Genomic DNA, 18,215 nt, shown 5'->3' with positions numbered 1-18,215 from the left:
AATCTGCTGCACTGAAGGTTCACAGAAGCATTTAGTCTCTGTTACCCTAAATGGAAGAAGTCTAGAACAATCAGGATTCTTCCTAGAATTGGCCTCCTGGCCAAACTGAGCAATTGATGGAGAAGGGCTTTGGTAAGACTGGTGACCAAGAACCTGATGATCACTCTAGTTGAGCTCCATGCTTATGTGTGGAGATAGGAGAAACCTACAGAAGGACAAACATCACTGCAACACTCCACCAATCTGGACTTTATGGCAGCATGGCAAGACACTAGAGTGTAGATTGATGTGGAAAAAAGTCATTTAAAGAGGTTTAACATACAGCAGCAATGAATACTTTCACAGCACTGCATTTCAGCTTTATAATGACAGATCTTTTGAGCAGTACACTCTTTGAAAAAGGTACAAAACTATTTATTGGGGCAGAACATGGTACACTGAACAATACTGTTTAATTTTACTTAAGTAGTATGTTATTAAAGGGATAATAAGGGTTCACCCCAAAATTAAAATTTTGTCATCATTTACTCACCCTCATGTCGTTCCAAACCTGTATGAGTTTCCTTCTTATGCTAAACATAGAAGATATTTGAAAGAATGTTGGTAATCAAACATTTGACAGTCCCCATTGACTTCCATAGTATTTCTTTCCCTACTAAAGAAGTCAATGGTTACCTGTTTGGTTCTTCATAATTCTTCAAAATATCTTCTTTTGTGAACTACTCCTTTAAAACTATTCCTTTAAAAGTACCTGTACTTTTACTTAGGTACTTGATTTGTCTAACTTTTCTCTTTGTCCTCAGAGAGTGAGTAAAAAATATTGACAGAACTGTAATTTTTAGAATAAGTATTCCTTAAACATATGATATATGACAGCCTCTACAGAATTTAGTCACTCTACACTACTGCTCAAAAGATATATGGATTTCGCTGAGTCAGCTCATGCCACCTCCTCCAGGACTGAAATACTGGAATAATATTTAGCTGACATTTGAACGGACTGGGGACACTGGCTGTCTCACACAGTGTCTCCCGGCTTTGCTCACAGTAGAGGTATTTGGTAATCCTGTAATGATCGCTGTTAAAGCTGTGGTCTGATCCCCTCTCGTTCTGCACTCGTCTCATAATTGGGTTTTAAATCCCCTCATTGCCGCTGCTCATCTCTATTCTCTGAGAGTCCAAGCTAATTCAGTTACTGAGGTTAGTTCTGGTGACACCATTAATGGTTGCCTGGTCACCAAACATAGTGCCACACAACACACAGTCTAGGGTCTGTTCAAACCTTTCTCCATTCCACAAACATAGATAATAAAAAAGACTCATTGTTATTCATATCATCTCCTGCATTGGTAAATGTGTTGTTGTCTTCTCTGGCCCGGCTTCACTGTATTCAGCACTTTCATTAAATCTATTCTGATCTCATACCCTCCATGTTTGTTCTATAAATATTCTTTAAAGATTTTGACATATTCTATTTTTTTCCTTCACTTTTTTACTTTTTCTTTTTAACGTGTTCAGTGGTGGGTTTCATGGAAATTACAAAATTGTACTTAATGTCAAGTTATTCTGAGATGTGTTTTCTTACATGTTCCTACATTTGGATGGATTGTGTCATGTTTACTTTTCCCTTGTTTTTAGTATTCATGTTCTGGTTTTGTTTGTTTTTGCTCTACATTCTTAATAAGCTACTTCTTGTATAAAGATCCTCCTCAACTACACTCTTTGTCTCCAGAAAAAAACATTACAGACTACTAGCACGATTTGAGGCACTTGAGCTTGTGTCTCTTTTGTGAGGGAAAGAAACCCAGATGTCATTTGGCTAAGTAGCATTGCATTATTGGTTTCTTTAAGGACTGACCTTCTAATTTGTAAAATGCAGTTTATTTTGTTTTAGTTCTCAAATAATGCAAAAGTCAAGGAAAATGACCCTGTCATTTGGCAAAACTATTCCACAGAGGGTTTTGAAACATTTCTGCCCGATCTGACTGTTAAAAAATTGTATTCAGTGGTATAACATTCTGTAATGTATGAAGTGGACGCTTTCATATTAAAGTGGCTTTGAATAAAAGGTAATTTAGAGATTATTACACAAAGTGCACATTTAGCCTAAATAATAAAAATAATACAAAAGTGGTGAGAAAAGCTGAAAGACTGTGCTGAATGCCAGCTGCTGTGCTGGCCGACTACTGTCTGCTCTCCAGAAGGTCTGTGAGCTGCAGGCTGGGATTTTTTTTTCTGGCACGTCTTCACTCATAAATCCTCTCACTGACTGTGCTGGCACCTTTGAAAAAGGCGGCGGTAGAGAGAATAAGGATGCACACAGGGGAATCTGTGCCTGAATCTGGGTCCCTATTAAACTGTGACAGCCAGCAGGCAGAAAGTAAACTAATTAATGGAACAGTAAAACCAGCCATCGTTGAACATTTACTTTAGTAAAATACAGGAACTTACTGTAATGTAAAATGGCCAAGTACAGAAATTAACTTTTCCATTAAAGGGATAGTTCACCCAAAAATGAAAGTTTGATGTTTATCTGCTTACCCCCAGGGTATCCAATATTTATGTGACTTTGTTTCTTCAGTAGAACACAAACAACGATTTTTAACTCAAACTGTTGCCGTCTCAAAATGGTAATTACTTCTGCTTATCCTGACTTTGGCAACCGATTAAAAACTAAAAGATTACGTTTCCTTGTGCGAACTCATCTGGGAGTGTTGACTTTTCACAGACTACACTGCCAGAACACATTGACGTGTCACGCGCTGGCTGTTGTGAACGTGCTCCATACAGCTGAAGATTCCGGTGGATCAGAGGTAAATAATGATATAAATACTGTTCAGTTTCTTGCACGCACCGATCGTTGTGTCTTAAGACCTCAATGTATCGCCATGAGCCGCAGGGTTTAATTTGGTTTTGTCTGTGTATGTTTTTTTTTTTACTCTTAAAGATTTGGTGCCCATTTACTGCCATTATTTGACTGACAGACTGCAACGGTTTGAGTTAAAAATCTTCATTTGTGTTCTACTGAAGAAACAAAGTCACCTACATCTTGGATGCCCTGGGGGTAAGCAGCCAATATTTCCACACTTAAACTGATTTCCAGGAATATTTTTATTATAACCTTGTTAAATGCATGCAAATTGAAGTGAATCAATAAATGAAATAACAATAAGATACTACAGCACTTCATCAGTCATTTCCACTGCAGAAGTGAAGTGACAACGAAGCTGCATCTAAAGTGGAATGTAGTCTCTATTTAAAGTATTAGTTCACTTTCAGATCAAAAATGAACAGATTATTTACTCACCCCCTTGTCATCCAAGTTGTTCATGTCTTGCTTTCTTCAAAAACAATTTACGTTTTTTGAGGAAAACATTTCAGGATTTTTCTCCATATAGTGGACTTCTATGGTGCCCGCGAGTTTGAACTTCCAAAATGCAGTTTAAATGCAGCTTCAAAGGGATCTAAATGATCTCAGCCAAGGAAGAAGGGTCTTATCTAGCGAAACGATCAGTTATTTTCTAAAAAAGATTACAATTTATATACTTTTTAACCTCAAATGCTCATCTTGTCCAGCTTTGTGATGCGCATGCATACTCTGTATAGTCCCGTTCAAGTCCCATTTAAGTTCAGTCCCGAAAAACCGTTGCAGTCTCAAAATGGTAATTACTTGTGCTTATCCTGATTTTGGCAACCGATTAAAAACTAAAAGATTACATTTCCTTGTGCGAACTCATCTGGGAGTGTTGACTTTTCAGTTTAAAAAGATTACAATTTATATACTTTTTAACCTCAAATGCTCGTCTTGTCTAGCTGTGTGATGCGAATACGTACTCTGTATAGTCCCGTTCAAGTCCCATTCAAGTTCAGTCCCGAAAAACCGTCAAAATCGTCCTACATCGCTGCAGAAGTACCGACCCAGTGTTTACAAAGTGAACATGCAAAGAAGGTCGAACACCCTTTACAAAAAACGTAAAACAGCAATGTAGGATGATTTTGAAGTTGGAGGAGAAAATGAGATGGGACTTTTTCGACATAACCTAACTGTCTTGAACAGGACTCCACAGAGTACGCACGCGCATCACAGAGCTAGATAAGACGAGCATCGGAGGTTAAAAAGTATATAAATTGTTTTTTTTATAAAATAACAGATATTTTGCTAGATAAGACCCTTCTTCCATGGCTGGGATTGTTTTAAGCCCTTTGAAGCTGCATTTAAACAGCATTTTGGAAGTTCAAACTCACAGGCACCATAGAAGTCCACTATACGGAGAAAAATCCTGAAATGTTTTCCTCAAAAACATTATTTCTTTACAGCAGAAAAAAAGAAAGGCATAAACATCTTGGATGACAAAGGGGTGAGTAAATTATCTGTACATTTTTGTTCTGGAAGTGAACTAATCCTTTAATAAGACTGTTTATTGCTGTTCAAAGGTGGCATTACAGTTGATGTTTTAGCAGCCATGGTGGCTGAAGAACCTGCTATTTTATCATTTTATTAATCAAATATGTGAATTTTTTAGCTATAAAGCATCTATTTCTATCTGATCTGACTGGACTAAAATCCTTTTGAATGAAAATCAGTGGTGTAACCTAGCATAATCAGGTTGATTCAGTCATATTAGCCATATTTTTGACTTGTCCTGTATGTCCTGTATGATCCACTTGCGTAATTACCCACTCGACCGTGAGTATCTAGTCCATTAGCTTTGCAAATTCTGGCATGTTATATTGCATCTTTAGTGCTGCCTTGCTTTTGATCACAGGACAGAGAAAAGCGCTGTGACAAGCCCTGAAAGTGATCGGAGAAAAGCTAACTTGCTTCAGTCATAACAGAAATGGCAGAAGCTTTAGAGGCTGGGTAAGCATGGCTAACAGTGATTTTTATGTACAGTGCAACACATCTATACCCTTGTGAAAAAGAAGTGTGCTTAACTTTATGGAATGTGTATTTGTAGTGTATTAAAAGTATACTATATATACTTTTCTATTGCAATATACATTAAAATCTATAATCTGAAATTTACTCCTGACATCAAAAGTGAATTTTCAGCATCATTACTCCAGTATTCAGTGTTACTGAATCCTTCAGCAATCATTCTAATATGCTGATTTATTATGAGTGCTGGAATCAGTTCTGCTGCTTAATATTTTATTGGAACTCGTGATACTTTTTTCAGGATTCTTTGATGAATAACAAGTTCAAAAGAACAGCATTTATTTAAAATAGAAATCTCTAACAATATACACTACTTTACAAAAGTTTGGGGTCAGTAGACATTTCTTTTTTTAAAAGAAATTAATACTTTTATTCAGCAAGGATGTGTAAAATTGATGAAAAGTGATAGTAATATTATAGTAGAATTATACTGTTGCCAAAATAAATAATTCTAATAATAAATTAGCATGTTAGGATGATTTTTGAAGGATCATGTGACACTTGAGACTGACGTAATGGCTGATGAAAATTTAGTTTGCATCACATGAATAAATTATATTTTAAAGTATATTAAAATAGATTAAAATTATTTTATATTGGAATATTTTTTTCTGTATTTTTGATTAAATAAATGCAGCCTCAATGAGCAAAAGAGACTTTAAAAAAGAATAAATAAATAAACAACATTACAAGTCTTACTGATCACAAACTTTTGAACGACAATGTGTATAACTGTAATGTTAATTTCACTAATTAACATAAAACGCTCACTGATGCTTCAGAATGTAAGTATCTTCTGTAGCTTTTGAAGAGCAGTACTAAATTAAAAAATACGATATTTAGGCAAAATAAGAAAAATTACAAATTTATTCTGTTCAAAAGTTTACACCCCTGGCTCTTAATGCATAGTTATGGAGCATCAGTGAGCATTTGAACCTGCTGTAATAGTTGCATATGAGTCCCTCAGTTGTCCTCAGTGTGAAAATATGGATCTCAAAATCATACAGCCTTTGTTGAAAAGGGTTAAAATACAAAACAATACTGAAAAAACAAAAAAATCGTGGGACTTGAAGGATTTTTCTGAAGAACAGCAGGCAATTTACCTGTTCAAGACAAACAAGGGACTCATGAACAACAATCACTGGACAAAAATAATAATAAATTAATAAAAAACACAACTTTGGATCATTTAGGTAACAACACAGTATTCAGAATCAAGTGTATGTAAACTTTTGAATGGGGTCATTTTTATAAATTCAACTATTATTTTCTCTTGAGGATTAATGTAAATGTCTTTTATGTCAAATATCTTATTCAGGTCAGTATTAAATAATAAAATAACATGCATTTTGATAAAATAATTAACATTTTGCACATTCTGTAAGGTGTATGTAAACTTTTGACCCCAAATATAATACATTCTCATTAATGGTAAATAACATGCAATTAAGTGTCCGAAAACATTACATTCCGTATATTATTTAAAAGTATAATTTTTCATAGTTAGTACAATTTAAAAGTTATTTTTCATAGGGTAAAAAAAATCAGTTTAGATGGTATAACCACTTTAGAAAAATTTGGATGTTATCATGATGATAAATTATGTAAAATATGAATTTGAATTTTTGTTCTAACCATCTGTTACCATGCTGTGGGTAACATCAAATATCCCCATATTGGCTGGTGATTGTGACATGTCACAGCATTTTCACACTGAAAATGCTGGAATCGAGTCTGGTTAGAACACGGTGTTTCATTTAGTCCACCAGTGTGACTGTTTACCCGCTACTGCACAAAAATACCTGCATGCCATTACATGCTGTACCTGCAAAAGAGAGTCAAGCAGATAATGTGACATCATGAGTTCATTTCTGAGATAAGCAGACAGTGTCACAAATCTATTTTCTGGCAGCAACAAGTGCGTTCCTCACAGCTCTCTGCCTACGTTAAAGCACCTCTTAGATAATTGGTGTGAAATGAGGAAGGCTGGAAACAAGCGTGAGGGATGGAAAGAGATGGAGGGAGAGAGAGAGAAGCATATCTGATTCTTGGTACTCATTAAATTTTACTACTCATGTAGACAGACTGAACTCAGTGATCACATCATTCGCAGCCTGGAAACCGCACTATGTGACATTTGCAGGTGGTGACTTCCGCCATTTTCAAATCCGGACCAGCAATCCTGTGTTTATGTAAAACTTAAAGGTTAATTCGAGAACGACAGCAGGTGCGATGAAGGGTAAGGGGCAGTCAAGCTTTGAGTTAGCCATAATAGCAAACAGACTACCTCCTAAACTCACTGTCTTGCAGGAAATAGAAAACGTGTGAGAACAAGCTAATTAGCCACGATGAAACGTAAAGGAAAAGACTGTCATTTAGAAATGAATGCGCAATTGAGAACTGTCACATGAATTCCTCTCAGCGAGGCTCCTTTTTGACAGGTTTACAGACATTAATATATTCCTGTCATTGCACAAGTCTCATCTGAATCAAGTGGTTCCTGTCAAAAACACAGGGAATAGAGAGTTTCAAGTATAGGTTTAAGATCTGACATGTGTTACAAGACAAGTCACTCATGGAGATGTGAATCAACAGGGTGTGAAATATCAGTTCACAACCCTTTCTCCAATCGCTTTTTGCCAAAACTGTCTCAGTGTTTTGTCAGAGTTAGATTTGTCTGGGATCATTCCCCATTAAAGCAACAATTTGTGAAAAAGAAATGTGCTTAATTGTACTGAATGCACTCCTGTAGTGTACACCAAATCTTAAAAGCATACTTTTTTAAATTGTACTCGCAGATAATAGAATATTTATTAAAGTTTCGTAACGCACCACTTTGCAATAATATCTAATTAAAAGTTTGACTTTAAAGTACAATTTAAATTATTGTTTTAATAAACTTTTTGTTTAGTTTTGCTTTAAATTAGACTTATTTCGAAATGTTGACTAACATACTATATCACATAATTTTAACTAGTATTATTTGATTACCAGTCCACAGTCCACTTTAAGTATATTTAAAACAACAACAACAACAATAGAAGAAATTATAACATTTTTTTATTAAGATATACTTATGGCTGACGAACATTCTAACTTCATAGAATATGATCTTTACTTAACCCTCAAAGACCGAGACAGCCGCCGGCGGCTAAAAATAACTATTGTTCTTAAATGTTTAATAACTTTTGAACCGCTTATCCAATTTGAATGCTTTAAAAAGTATCGTAAAGTACAGAGTCTACTCTTTTCAGTGATATCGCATTTGTCTCATTGCGTGATTACGTCATCACATTTCCTCAGCACTGATTCGTCAGATGAAATCAATACGTTTTGGTCCTCTGAGCCAAACAGGAACGATTGTTGATGCTTAGTCCCACCCCTGTGCCCCGATTGGTTCAAACTGTCATCTATTCAACCAATAAACATAGGTTTTGGTCTTTTGAACCACCGATTAGTATGTTTCTTTGCAGATCTGAACAGACGCAAAGTGAAAGCAAAGTGCATCTTGCGTGCATGAAAACAAACGCAAAATAACACATTTGCATGACAGCATTCTTTGAAAATGTACAGAAATACTCACGACAGAGCCCTTTGACGTAAAACAAACCAAAAACAAGGATGAAACAGCAGTAGATATCGGATAAAGCACTGGAATGTGGGTTTTCGGTCACTAGGCGATGTCCCGGTAAAATAGATTCCGACGCAGACTACAGCCAGCAGATCCATCTATTTGGTTGTTATATTATGTGACTAATTATTATATCGTTTTTAAAGATTATTTGTACTATTTTTTCGGTTGCACTCTGTATATTTCTCTCTCATTTTGTGTGTAGTTTGTGAATAATTTGGATTGTTTATTTTTTTGTTGCACAAGACAATTTGTGCAATTTTTCTTGTGCTACTTTCTACACTATTTGTGTTTATTGTTCATCTTTTGGATTAAGAATATATTTATCTGAAAAAGTAAATTATTTTTACTGTGTTTTGCTATTATTTAACACTGTTTCTGCGATGACTTTACTCCTGAAACGTTTTTGGACAGGTCTATATTGTCAATAAACGAAATGGGCCTGTTTTTCACTGAAAAGCGCCTAAATAATATTGTAATAATTGGCTATAACTTGCTTGGGGAATGTTATATATAGACAAAATTTTATTTGGAAGTGTAAAACACCTAAATACAAATTTTTAAAGAAAAAAATCCAAACTTCAGAAGTTTTTGTTTGAGTACACAGTAAAAAACACCCAATTGTTGGTAGCGTTTTTTCCTAAAATTCTGGAAATTCACTAATTTTTAGAGAAAACAAAAGGAAATTTGTAATTTTAAATTAGCTAGACATAAAGTTCAAGTTCTTATGTTTATAATGATATATGACAATTGATGCTGACTGCTAGAATAGGTCTGAAAAAACAAAGAAATATACAGGTGCCTCAGGTGCCCCAAAAATGTTCTAGGTCTTTAAGGGTTAATATCCTAATGAGTTTTGGCATAAAAGAAAAACATGATAATTTTAACACATACAATATATACAATATATTTTTGTAAGTTAAGAATGGTTTTGTGGTCCAGGGTCACATATCATCTGATCGATGTCTTGAGGTGTGGTAACCATTAGAGATCAACTGATATATCGATTTACCGATATTTGTCCGGATATTTAAGCATTTTACCATTATCAGATATCGGTTTTGTAATTTTTCAGTCATCACAGTCATCACATTTCAGTCATCACTTTCAGTCATTTATTTACTTTATAACAGTAAATAAATATTGGTTCTGCATATTGGTTATCGGGCATATACAAGTGCTGGTCATATAATTAGAATATCTAATAAGTTGATTTATTTCACTAATTCCATTCAAGAAGTGAAACTCATTCATTCCACACAGACTGATATATTTCAAGTGTTTATTTCTTTTAATTTTGATGATTATAACTGACAACTAATGAAAACCCCAATTCAGTATGTCATAAATTTAGAATATTACTTATATTACTAGAATAAGACCAATACAAAGAAAGGATTTTTTAGAAATCTTGGCCAAGTATGAACATGAAAAGTATGAGCATGTACTCTACTCAATACTTATTTGGGGCTCCTTTTGCCTGAATTACTGCAGCAATGCGGCGTGGCATGGAGTCGATCAATCTGTGGCACTGCTCAGGTGTTATGAGAGCCCAGGTTGCTCTGATAGTGGCCTTCAGCTCTTCTGCATTGTTGGGTCTGGCATATCGCATCTTCCTCTTCACAATACCCCATAGATTTTCTATGGGGTTAAGGTCAGGCGAGTTTGCGGGCCAATTAAGAACAGGGATACCATGGTCCTTAAACCAGGTACTGGTAGCTTTGGCACTGTGTGCAGGTGCCAAGTCCTGTTGGAAAATGAAGTCTACATCTCCATAAAGTTGATCAGCAGCAGGAAGCATGAAGTGCTCTAAAACGTCCTGGGGTGCGTTTCCCAAAAGCATCGTTAGCCAACTATGGTCGCAAGTTCCGTCGTTACAACATAGTTCAACGATTGGGTGTTTCCCAACAACATAGTTCAAACGAACATTCGCAAACAGCGTCACAAACTTACTTGGTTGGAACTACAGCTCTCGACCTGTGGTTAGAAGCATCGTTGCTTCTTAGTAACACATGTGGGCTTAATAAATTATGTTCTTGGTCACAGTTTGTAAGCTAACACGCAGTACAATCTATATCCTCAATTTTATCTAAAAATAAATGCGTTTTACTCTATGTATTTTTGTGCGTCCTTTATAAGCGTTGTTTATGAATAGTGCGCATGTGCACAAATGCCTGAGGGAACCCCGGAGTATGACGTAAGAGAGAACGCGCAATGAATCAAACATCAAATAAAGCGAAATGACAGGGAACAAAAATAGTAGATTAGTCATTAGGTGCCATGTTTAATATAGCTGCATTTTTGAGAGACCCTAATCAGTTAAATAGCAGAAGTTATTACTCGGTGACGTCATTAACAACGGCCCTAAGTTGTTGAACTAATGTGGTTCAAACGACGGAGATGCGACCGTGTTCGGGAAACACTGGTGACTAGCTAGTTCGTTTCCACAACGATGCATCGTACTATGGAGGTTAACCAGCGAGTTATGTCGTTGTACGGGAAACGCACCCCTGGTCTGTTGTTCAAGAGTGGTTTGACACAAGGACTGCGACAGCTGAAACCCATGTCTTGCATACATCTGTGCGTAGTGGTTCTTGAAGCATTGACTCCAGCTGCAGTCCACTCTTTGTGAATCTCCCCCACATTTTTGAATGGGTTTTGTTTCACAATTCATGGTGCGGTTATCCCTATTGCTTGTACACTTTTTTTTTCTACCACATCTTTTCCTTCTGTGAACAATCTTCTCTTTTGTAATGACCTTTTGTGCCTTGCCCTCCTTGTGCAAGGTGTCAATGGTCGTCTTTTGGACAACTGTCAAATCAGCAGTCTTCCCCATGATTGTGCATCCTACAGAACTAGACTGAGAGACCATTTAAAGGCCTTTGCAGGTTAATTAGCTGATTAGAGTCTGGCACCAGGTGTCTTCAATACTGAACCTTTTCACAATATTCTCATTTTCTGAGATACTGAACTGGGGTTTTCATTAGTTGTCAGTTATAATCATCAAAATTAAAAGAAATAAACACTTGAAATATATCAGTCTGTGTGGAATGAATGTATACATTATACAAGTTTCACTTCTTGAATGGAATTAGTGAAATAAATCAACTTTTTGAAGATATTCTAATTATATGACCAGCACCTGTAAATATGCAAATAATCGGTATCGGTTAAAAAAAAAAAAATATCGGTCAATCACTAATAACCATAGTATAAGTGGAATAATTGACTTTGGTCTGTTGAATTCTTAGAAAATAATGCACACCGCTTCACTGTCATGGCCACATCACCACCTCGGTTGTGCATTATTTTCTAAGAATTCAACACCCCGTCGTCAATTATTCCTTACTTAAGTCATTCTTCAGTGGGTGAAAAAACCCTCAAGTTCAGTTAAATGCATTTAATGTCAGTTTTAACAATAAAGTATTTTCCCTAATTTTAAATAACATGATGACTTTTTACAATTACTGCTAAAATTATGATCACACTTTTTAGAGTGTGTATGTTTGATACCTTGTTTAAAATCAGTACATACAAGTCATTCACAAATGAATGTACTTTAATAGCAGTTGACTGGTTGTAGTGTTAGTTTCGTTAATGAAAACTACAAGGAAAAATGTTTGTTGACAAGCTTTTTTCCCAAGACTAAAACAAGATAATGACCAGACAACAATTAGGCCAATAAACAGTAACTGTGACTATATTAATATGCAATATCGTTGATATTGAAAGACGAGAACATTATCGTTGAAAGACGAGACTAAAATGTATTTTAAAAATAAATTAAAAATAAAAACTTTCCCAAAATATATATTTTTAGATTTTTATCAGAAAAAGAAGACAAAATGCAAGCTTCATGTACATAATATTGTTAAATACCCTATAATAAATCAATACAATAGATTAGGGATGCACTGAATGTTCAGCAACCGAAATTATTTGGCCGAAAATAGCAAAAAAAGCTCTTTTGGTGTTTGGCCGAATAACCAAAAAGGCGAATAAATTATACCGAACAATGATGTGACGCGATCAAATAGAGGCACGCACTAATTCAGCCAACATGTCGGCAGTGTGGAAGCATTTAAAACTGCCAGAGAAAGACAAAAATCATTACAAGCACCGACAGTACTGCATCGCATCTCTTCTGTGTGATGAATAAAATCGCAAAATAGCCTTAACCCATTAGTAAATAAACTACAGAACGTTATGTTGTCTAATACACGCACAAATAGTATTTATTCTGACAGCGCTGCATGAGCTTGTTGGCCAGGGTTCAAAGTCCAAAGCGCGAGGGAAATCTGCGTGATGGGATGTGAATCATTCATAAATCTGCTGCTGTCAGCAAAAAGCAAAAGTAGTACTGAGGTCTTCCTGCTGGTTTTCGCCAAAATAAAAGTCAACATTCATAAATGTTGGTATTGTGATTTTACTGTTGTTCAGTAAAATAAAATGTAAAAAGAAAGACAAAATAATGATAACACTCATTACAACAGCTCTATTAATACATTTATTATAACATTCGCCTTTGCTCAGCAAGGCTGCATTTATTTGTACATTAAAAAACACATGCCTGATTCAAGAAGGGGGTCTTAAAAATGGTTAAAGAATATTATTTTAAGTTAAATTGTGCTTGTTGGTATAGGCTATAATGTCTACTAGAATCTGAATTCGGCTTCGGCCAAGAATTTTCATTCCGGTGCATCCCTACAATAGATACAATAGATACCAGTTGATATTCTATTGATTTGTGCTTATTAGTAAAAATGCCATACCTGAAATGCAAAAATAAATTTCTCAAATGACAGCAATCATTACAATTATAATTTTGAACAAACATATTTGTATCAGTTTAACCATTATACAGTATGATGAAATTGTGACTAAGATTTCATTGACTTAAACTAAACTAAAATGCTCAGACATTTCGTCACTTAAAACAAAACAAGGTTGAGTAAATATGATAACTAATAAGTACATTTGACACAGGGCTAAGACTAACACTAATATAAAACACTAAGACTACAACTAAATTTAAAATGGCTGACAAAATGAACACTAATTGGTTGCTCTTTTGACAAGCTAAATACAGGAAACTCTGCAGCAATTTGGTCCTTATAGATCAAGTACCTGCAGGGAAAATCTGCTTTGTAATTCTGGGCTATTTTAAATGGCATACTGAATCAGTTCGGATGAAAGACGGTGGCATGACGTCTCAGATGAGTTGGGCTTCAAAGCAATCATTCCATTATTCACAAGAGTATTTTAGAACATTCTCTGAATTTCTTTAAGCATCTGTCTGACAAGGATAAATTTTCCTTCTAATTTTACAAGGAACACACCATTTCATCTGCTGAGTCCAGCAGATGTTTTATTTTTCGTACCGGGTCCCTTTTAAAAGCTAAATAAGACTTCAGCAGTGTAAACACAGTAATGGCAGTCCTGTCTTCACAACTGTATCATCCATTTGCGCAATTACCCACTTGACCGTGAGAATCTAGTCCATTAGCTATGCCAATTCTGACATGTTATGTTGCATCTTCAGTGCTGCTTTGCTTCAGAACACACTGCAGTTGAGAGCACTGTGACAAGCCGCTGAACGCAAACTGAGAAACGGAGCAAACTTGTTCACTAATGCTTCAAAGTTATTCATGCTGTAGGCTACAGTGAAGACAGAATTGACAGAAGCTTTGGAAGCTAATAAACTTGGATGGCTGATGGCTGACAGTGATCTTCTTCTCCAGTGTAACTCATCTATAGGAGATGGTCTTATACATATAGTACAGTATGTGATCAAGCTTAACTTCTGAGATAAATGTATACATTTTCAGAAAAAAATTGTAGTGTTTGGCCAAAATCCCATGTTGCCAAGGTATTATTACATTTGAGGTCAAACGTTTACATCCCCTTTCAGAATCTGCAAAATGTTCATTATTTTACCAAAATAAGAGGGATCATACAAAATGCATGTTGTTTATTTAGTATTGACCTGAATAAGATATTTCACACAAAAGATGTTTACATATAGTCCACAAGAGAAATAATAGTTGGATTTATCTTAACTACCCTGTGCAAAAGTTTGCATCCCCATGAAAGGGTTCAAATACACAAAAATTCTGGAAAACCAAAGAATTTATGGGACCTAAAGGATTTTTCTGAAGAACAGCAGGCAATTTAACTGTTCAGGACAAACAAGGGGCTTTTTCAGGACTTTTGAACAGGATCATTTTTATTAATTCAACTATTATTTTCTTTTGTGGACTTTCATGTGAAATATCTTATTCAGGTCAGTACTAAATAAAAAATAACATGCATTTTGTAGGATCCCTCTTATTTTGGTAAAATAATTAACATTTTGCAGATTGCTGTTAATTCAATCACCCTCAGGCCATCCAAAATGTTGGTGACTTTTTTTTATTTCAGCAGAATAGTAAAGAAGATTTTCAGCTGAAACTCTGGTCCTTGGTGATTCATAAAATTCAAGTCAGCAGCTGCCGCTTTTGAGAACAGAAAGAAAAGCAAACCAGAGAGAAAAAAAAAAAATATCCGTGGCTCCTGACAATATATTGAGGTCTTACCGAGCAAAACGATTGGTCTGTGTAGGAAACTGCAAGTTAATCAATAAAAACTAGCTTTTGGATGGGTCTGACAGTCACTCTGATTCGAAACGAGCCAAAAGGACAGCGTTGCTGGTTTTTGCCAACTCACTCAGAACTCTAGTTACTCCAACAGTCACTGAACCGAGGAAACAGATTCCAGCTTTGACCAAAGACTTTATATGCTTTAGACATGTAAAACATCCACGTTTCACATCATTATTGATTGTTTTAATAATATAAATGTGTATACATGATGTCATTACATGATTACGGAAACAAACTAATAAATTAAACTAGGGGTATTTGATTCTAGGTTTCTTGGAGTCAACTCCAACTCCAACTCCCACCATAGGAGTCAACCGAATCAACACCTCCACTCAATTAGCCAATTAAAATGACACACTTTTAGCGTGACTGTCCAAATTAGTGAAATGATGAGTAGCTATGATTTTGAGATCCATCTTTTCACACTGAGGGACTAATATGCAACTATTACAGAAGTTTTAAACGCTCACTGATGCTCCAGAAGGAAAAACCATACATTAAGAGCCGGGGGATGAATATGTTTTGAATTTAAAGATCAGGGTAAATGTAACTTATTTTGTCTTCTGGTAAATATGTAACTATCTTCTGTAGCCTCTGAAGGGCAGTACTAAATGAAAAAATCTGATATTTAGGAAAAATAAGAAAAATGCACACATCTCCATTCTGTTCAAAAGTTTTCACCCCCCTGTTCTTAATGTACGGTTTCTCCTTCTGGAGCATCAGTGAGCATTTAAACCTTCTGTAATAGTCCCTCAGTTGTCCTCAGTGTGAAAAGATGGATCTCAAAATCATACAGTCATTGTTGGAAAGGGTTCAAATACACAAAAATGCTGGAAAACCAAAGAATGTGTGGGACCTAAAGGATTTTTCAGAAGAACAGCAGGCAATTTAACTGTTCAGGACAAACAAGGGACTCATGAACAACTATCACTAAACAAAAAAACACAGTTGTGGATCATTCAGGTAAGAACACAGTATTAGGAATCAAGAGGATATAAACTTTGGAACAGCGTCGTTTTTATCAATTCAGCTATCATTTTCTCTTGTGGACTATATGTAAATATCTTTTATGTGAAATATCTTATTCAGGTCAGTACTAAATAAACAATAACATGCATTTTGTATGATCTCTCTTATTTTGGTCAAATAATTAACATTTTGCAGATTCTGAAAGGCGGATGTAAACTTTTGACCTCAACTGTATGTGGTTGCTAGGCCTGTTATAGGTCATGGTAGAGAGTTAAAGGGATAGTTCACCCCAAAATGAAAATTTGCTGTTAAGTTAATCACCCTCAGGCCATCCAGAATGTTGGTGACTTTTTTTTTATTTCAGCAGAAAAGTAAAGAAGTTTTTCAGCTGAAACTCTGGTCCTTGGTGATTCATAAAATTCAAGACAGCAGCTGCCACTTTTGAAAACAGAAAAAAGCATACCGAGGAGGGAAAAAAATTAATATCCGTGGCTCCTGGCAATATATTGAGGTCTTACATAGCGAAACGATTCCAACTTTGACCAAAGACTTTATATGCTTTAGACATGTAAAACATCCACATTTCACATCATTATTGAGTGCTTTAATAATATAATTTCATTTCAATGACGTGATTATGGAAGCAAACTAATACATTAAACTAGGGGTGTTTGATTCTAGGTTTCTTGGAGTCGACTCCAACTCCCAACTCCCACCGTAGGAGTCAACTGAATTGACACCTCGACTCCATTAGCCAATTAAAACGACACACTTTTAGCATGACTGTCCAAATTAGTGATAACATTACCTTGAAATTATGAGTAGCTATCAACATTGTTACCCTTTAGCTGTTGTCAATGCCTAATTTTACAGAGGGAACATTTGCGAGTTACAGCCATGGTCAAATGTTATGTCAGATTTAAATAAATGAGAAAAAAAGATTCTTTAACTTTTTAAAAAAGCTGGTCAAACTGGAGCGTTAAAGATATTAAAATAAATAAAATGCATACAAAAATACAGTGCCTCGCAAAAGTATTCATACCCCTTCAATACTTTCGCAAGGCACTGTACATAAAATAATGTACACTTACTGATTTGTTTATTCTTCATGAACGTTTTTAATGATTTAAGGTTAGTTTAATGATATGAACACAAACAGGTATGTTACAATTTACAACAACTACAATTTTTTCGTATTTGGGAATCAGTAACAGACTAAGATTTATAAGTAATATACCCAGCACTGGAGATGGAGGTATTTTCAGTTCATTCTCTATTGGAGCTGAGTGACAGATCTCACACAGGGGATTGTGGGAATGACAGTAAAGAAGAGTGGTGACAGAGTCAAAAATGTGAGAAATGTTCAACTTCATGCAAATGAGAGGTGAAAAACTTGTAGCTGCCAGTCAATACAGTGAAGGCAGTAAGGGTTGTCATAAGCATTTCACAGGTTTGTCAAAAGCAGTCACATAATTACATAGCATATTATGGATATATGCTGTATACATGCTTTTTTCCAAATTAGAGGATTCACAAGGTAACACTAGCACCAGTAATAAAATGTACTTACTTGGTCCTCAAAAGAAAGTGCTTGTCCCACATCTCGAGGAAAGCCATCTATAACAATACCGCTGGCCTCTGGAATCTTCATGATCTTCTGCTTGATCTCAGTTATGGTTGTTTCCTAATGGGCATTAAAAACATAACACATAAATGTACATAATTAGTAAGAACAAACTGAGAAGAAACAGCTTTTTCAATTAAAAAAAAAAATCTTGGAATGTCACTTTATGTTTTTTTTTCCCACTGTAAATTCTAATGACTTATTGTTTTTTTTTTATTTCCAAAAACCGATACCAATACATTTAGCAGTATTTTACCATAAAATGTACATGAAATGTCCCATTAGATCTATTACAGTTTTTACAGCACTAAATTAACTTAACCATTAACCACTAAATAGAATTTTACCATAGCATTTTTACAGTCACCCTCTAATTACTGTACTTCAATAGCAGTTGATTGGTTGTTTCAG

General features: G+C 35.3%; 1 protein-coding gene across 1 annotated transcript in view; it reads right to left on the bottom strand.

The window, feature by feature from the left end:
- ak5 (adenylate kinase 5) overlaps window positions 1–18,215 on the bottom strand; it is a 118,490-nt gene that overhangs the window by 79,458 nt on the left and 20,817 nt on the right. Inside the window, exon 5 of the mRNA XM_073849149.1 lies at window positions 17,751–17,864. Within this exon, the coding sequence (XP_073705250.1) occupies window positions 17,751–17,864 (114 nt within the window). The remainder of the gene's footprint in view (window positions 1–17,750; window positions 17,865–18,215) is intronic.

Source organism: Garra rufa, chromosome 10 (genome assembly GCF_049309525.1).
Source record: "Garra rufa chromosome 10, GarRuf1.0, whole genome shotgun sequence".
Classification (NCBI taxonomy): domain Eukaryota; kingdom Metazoa; phylum Chordata; class Actinopteri; order Cypriniformes; family Cyprinidae; genus Garra; species Garra rufa.
Note: the sequence above shows the minus strand (reverse complement) of the source record. Positions and strands in the feature narration are given on the sequence as shown.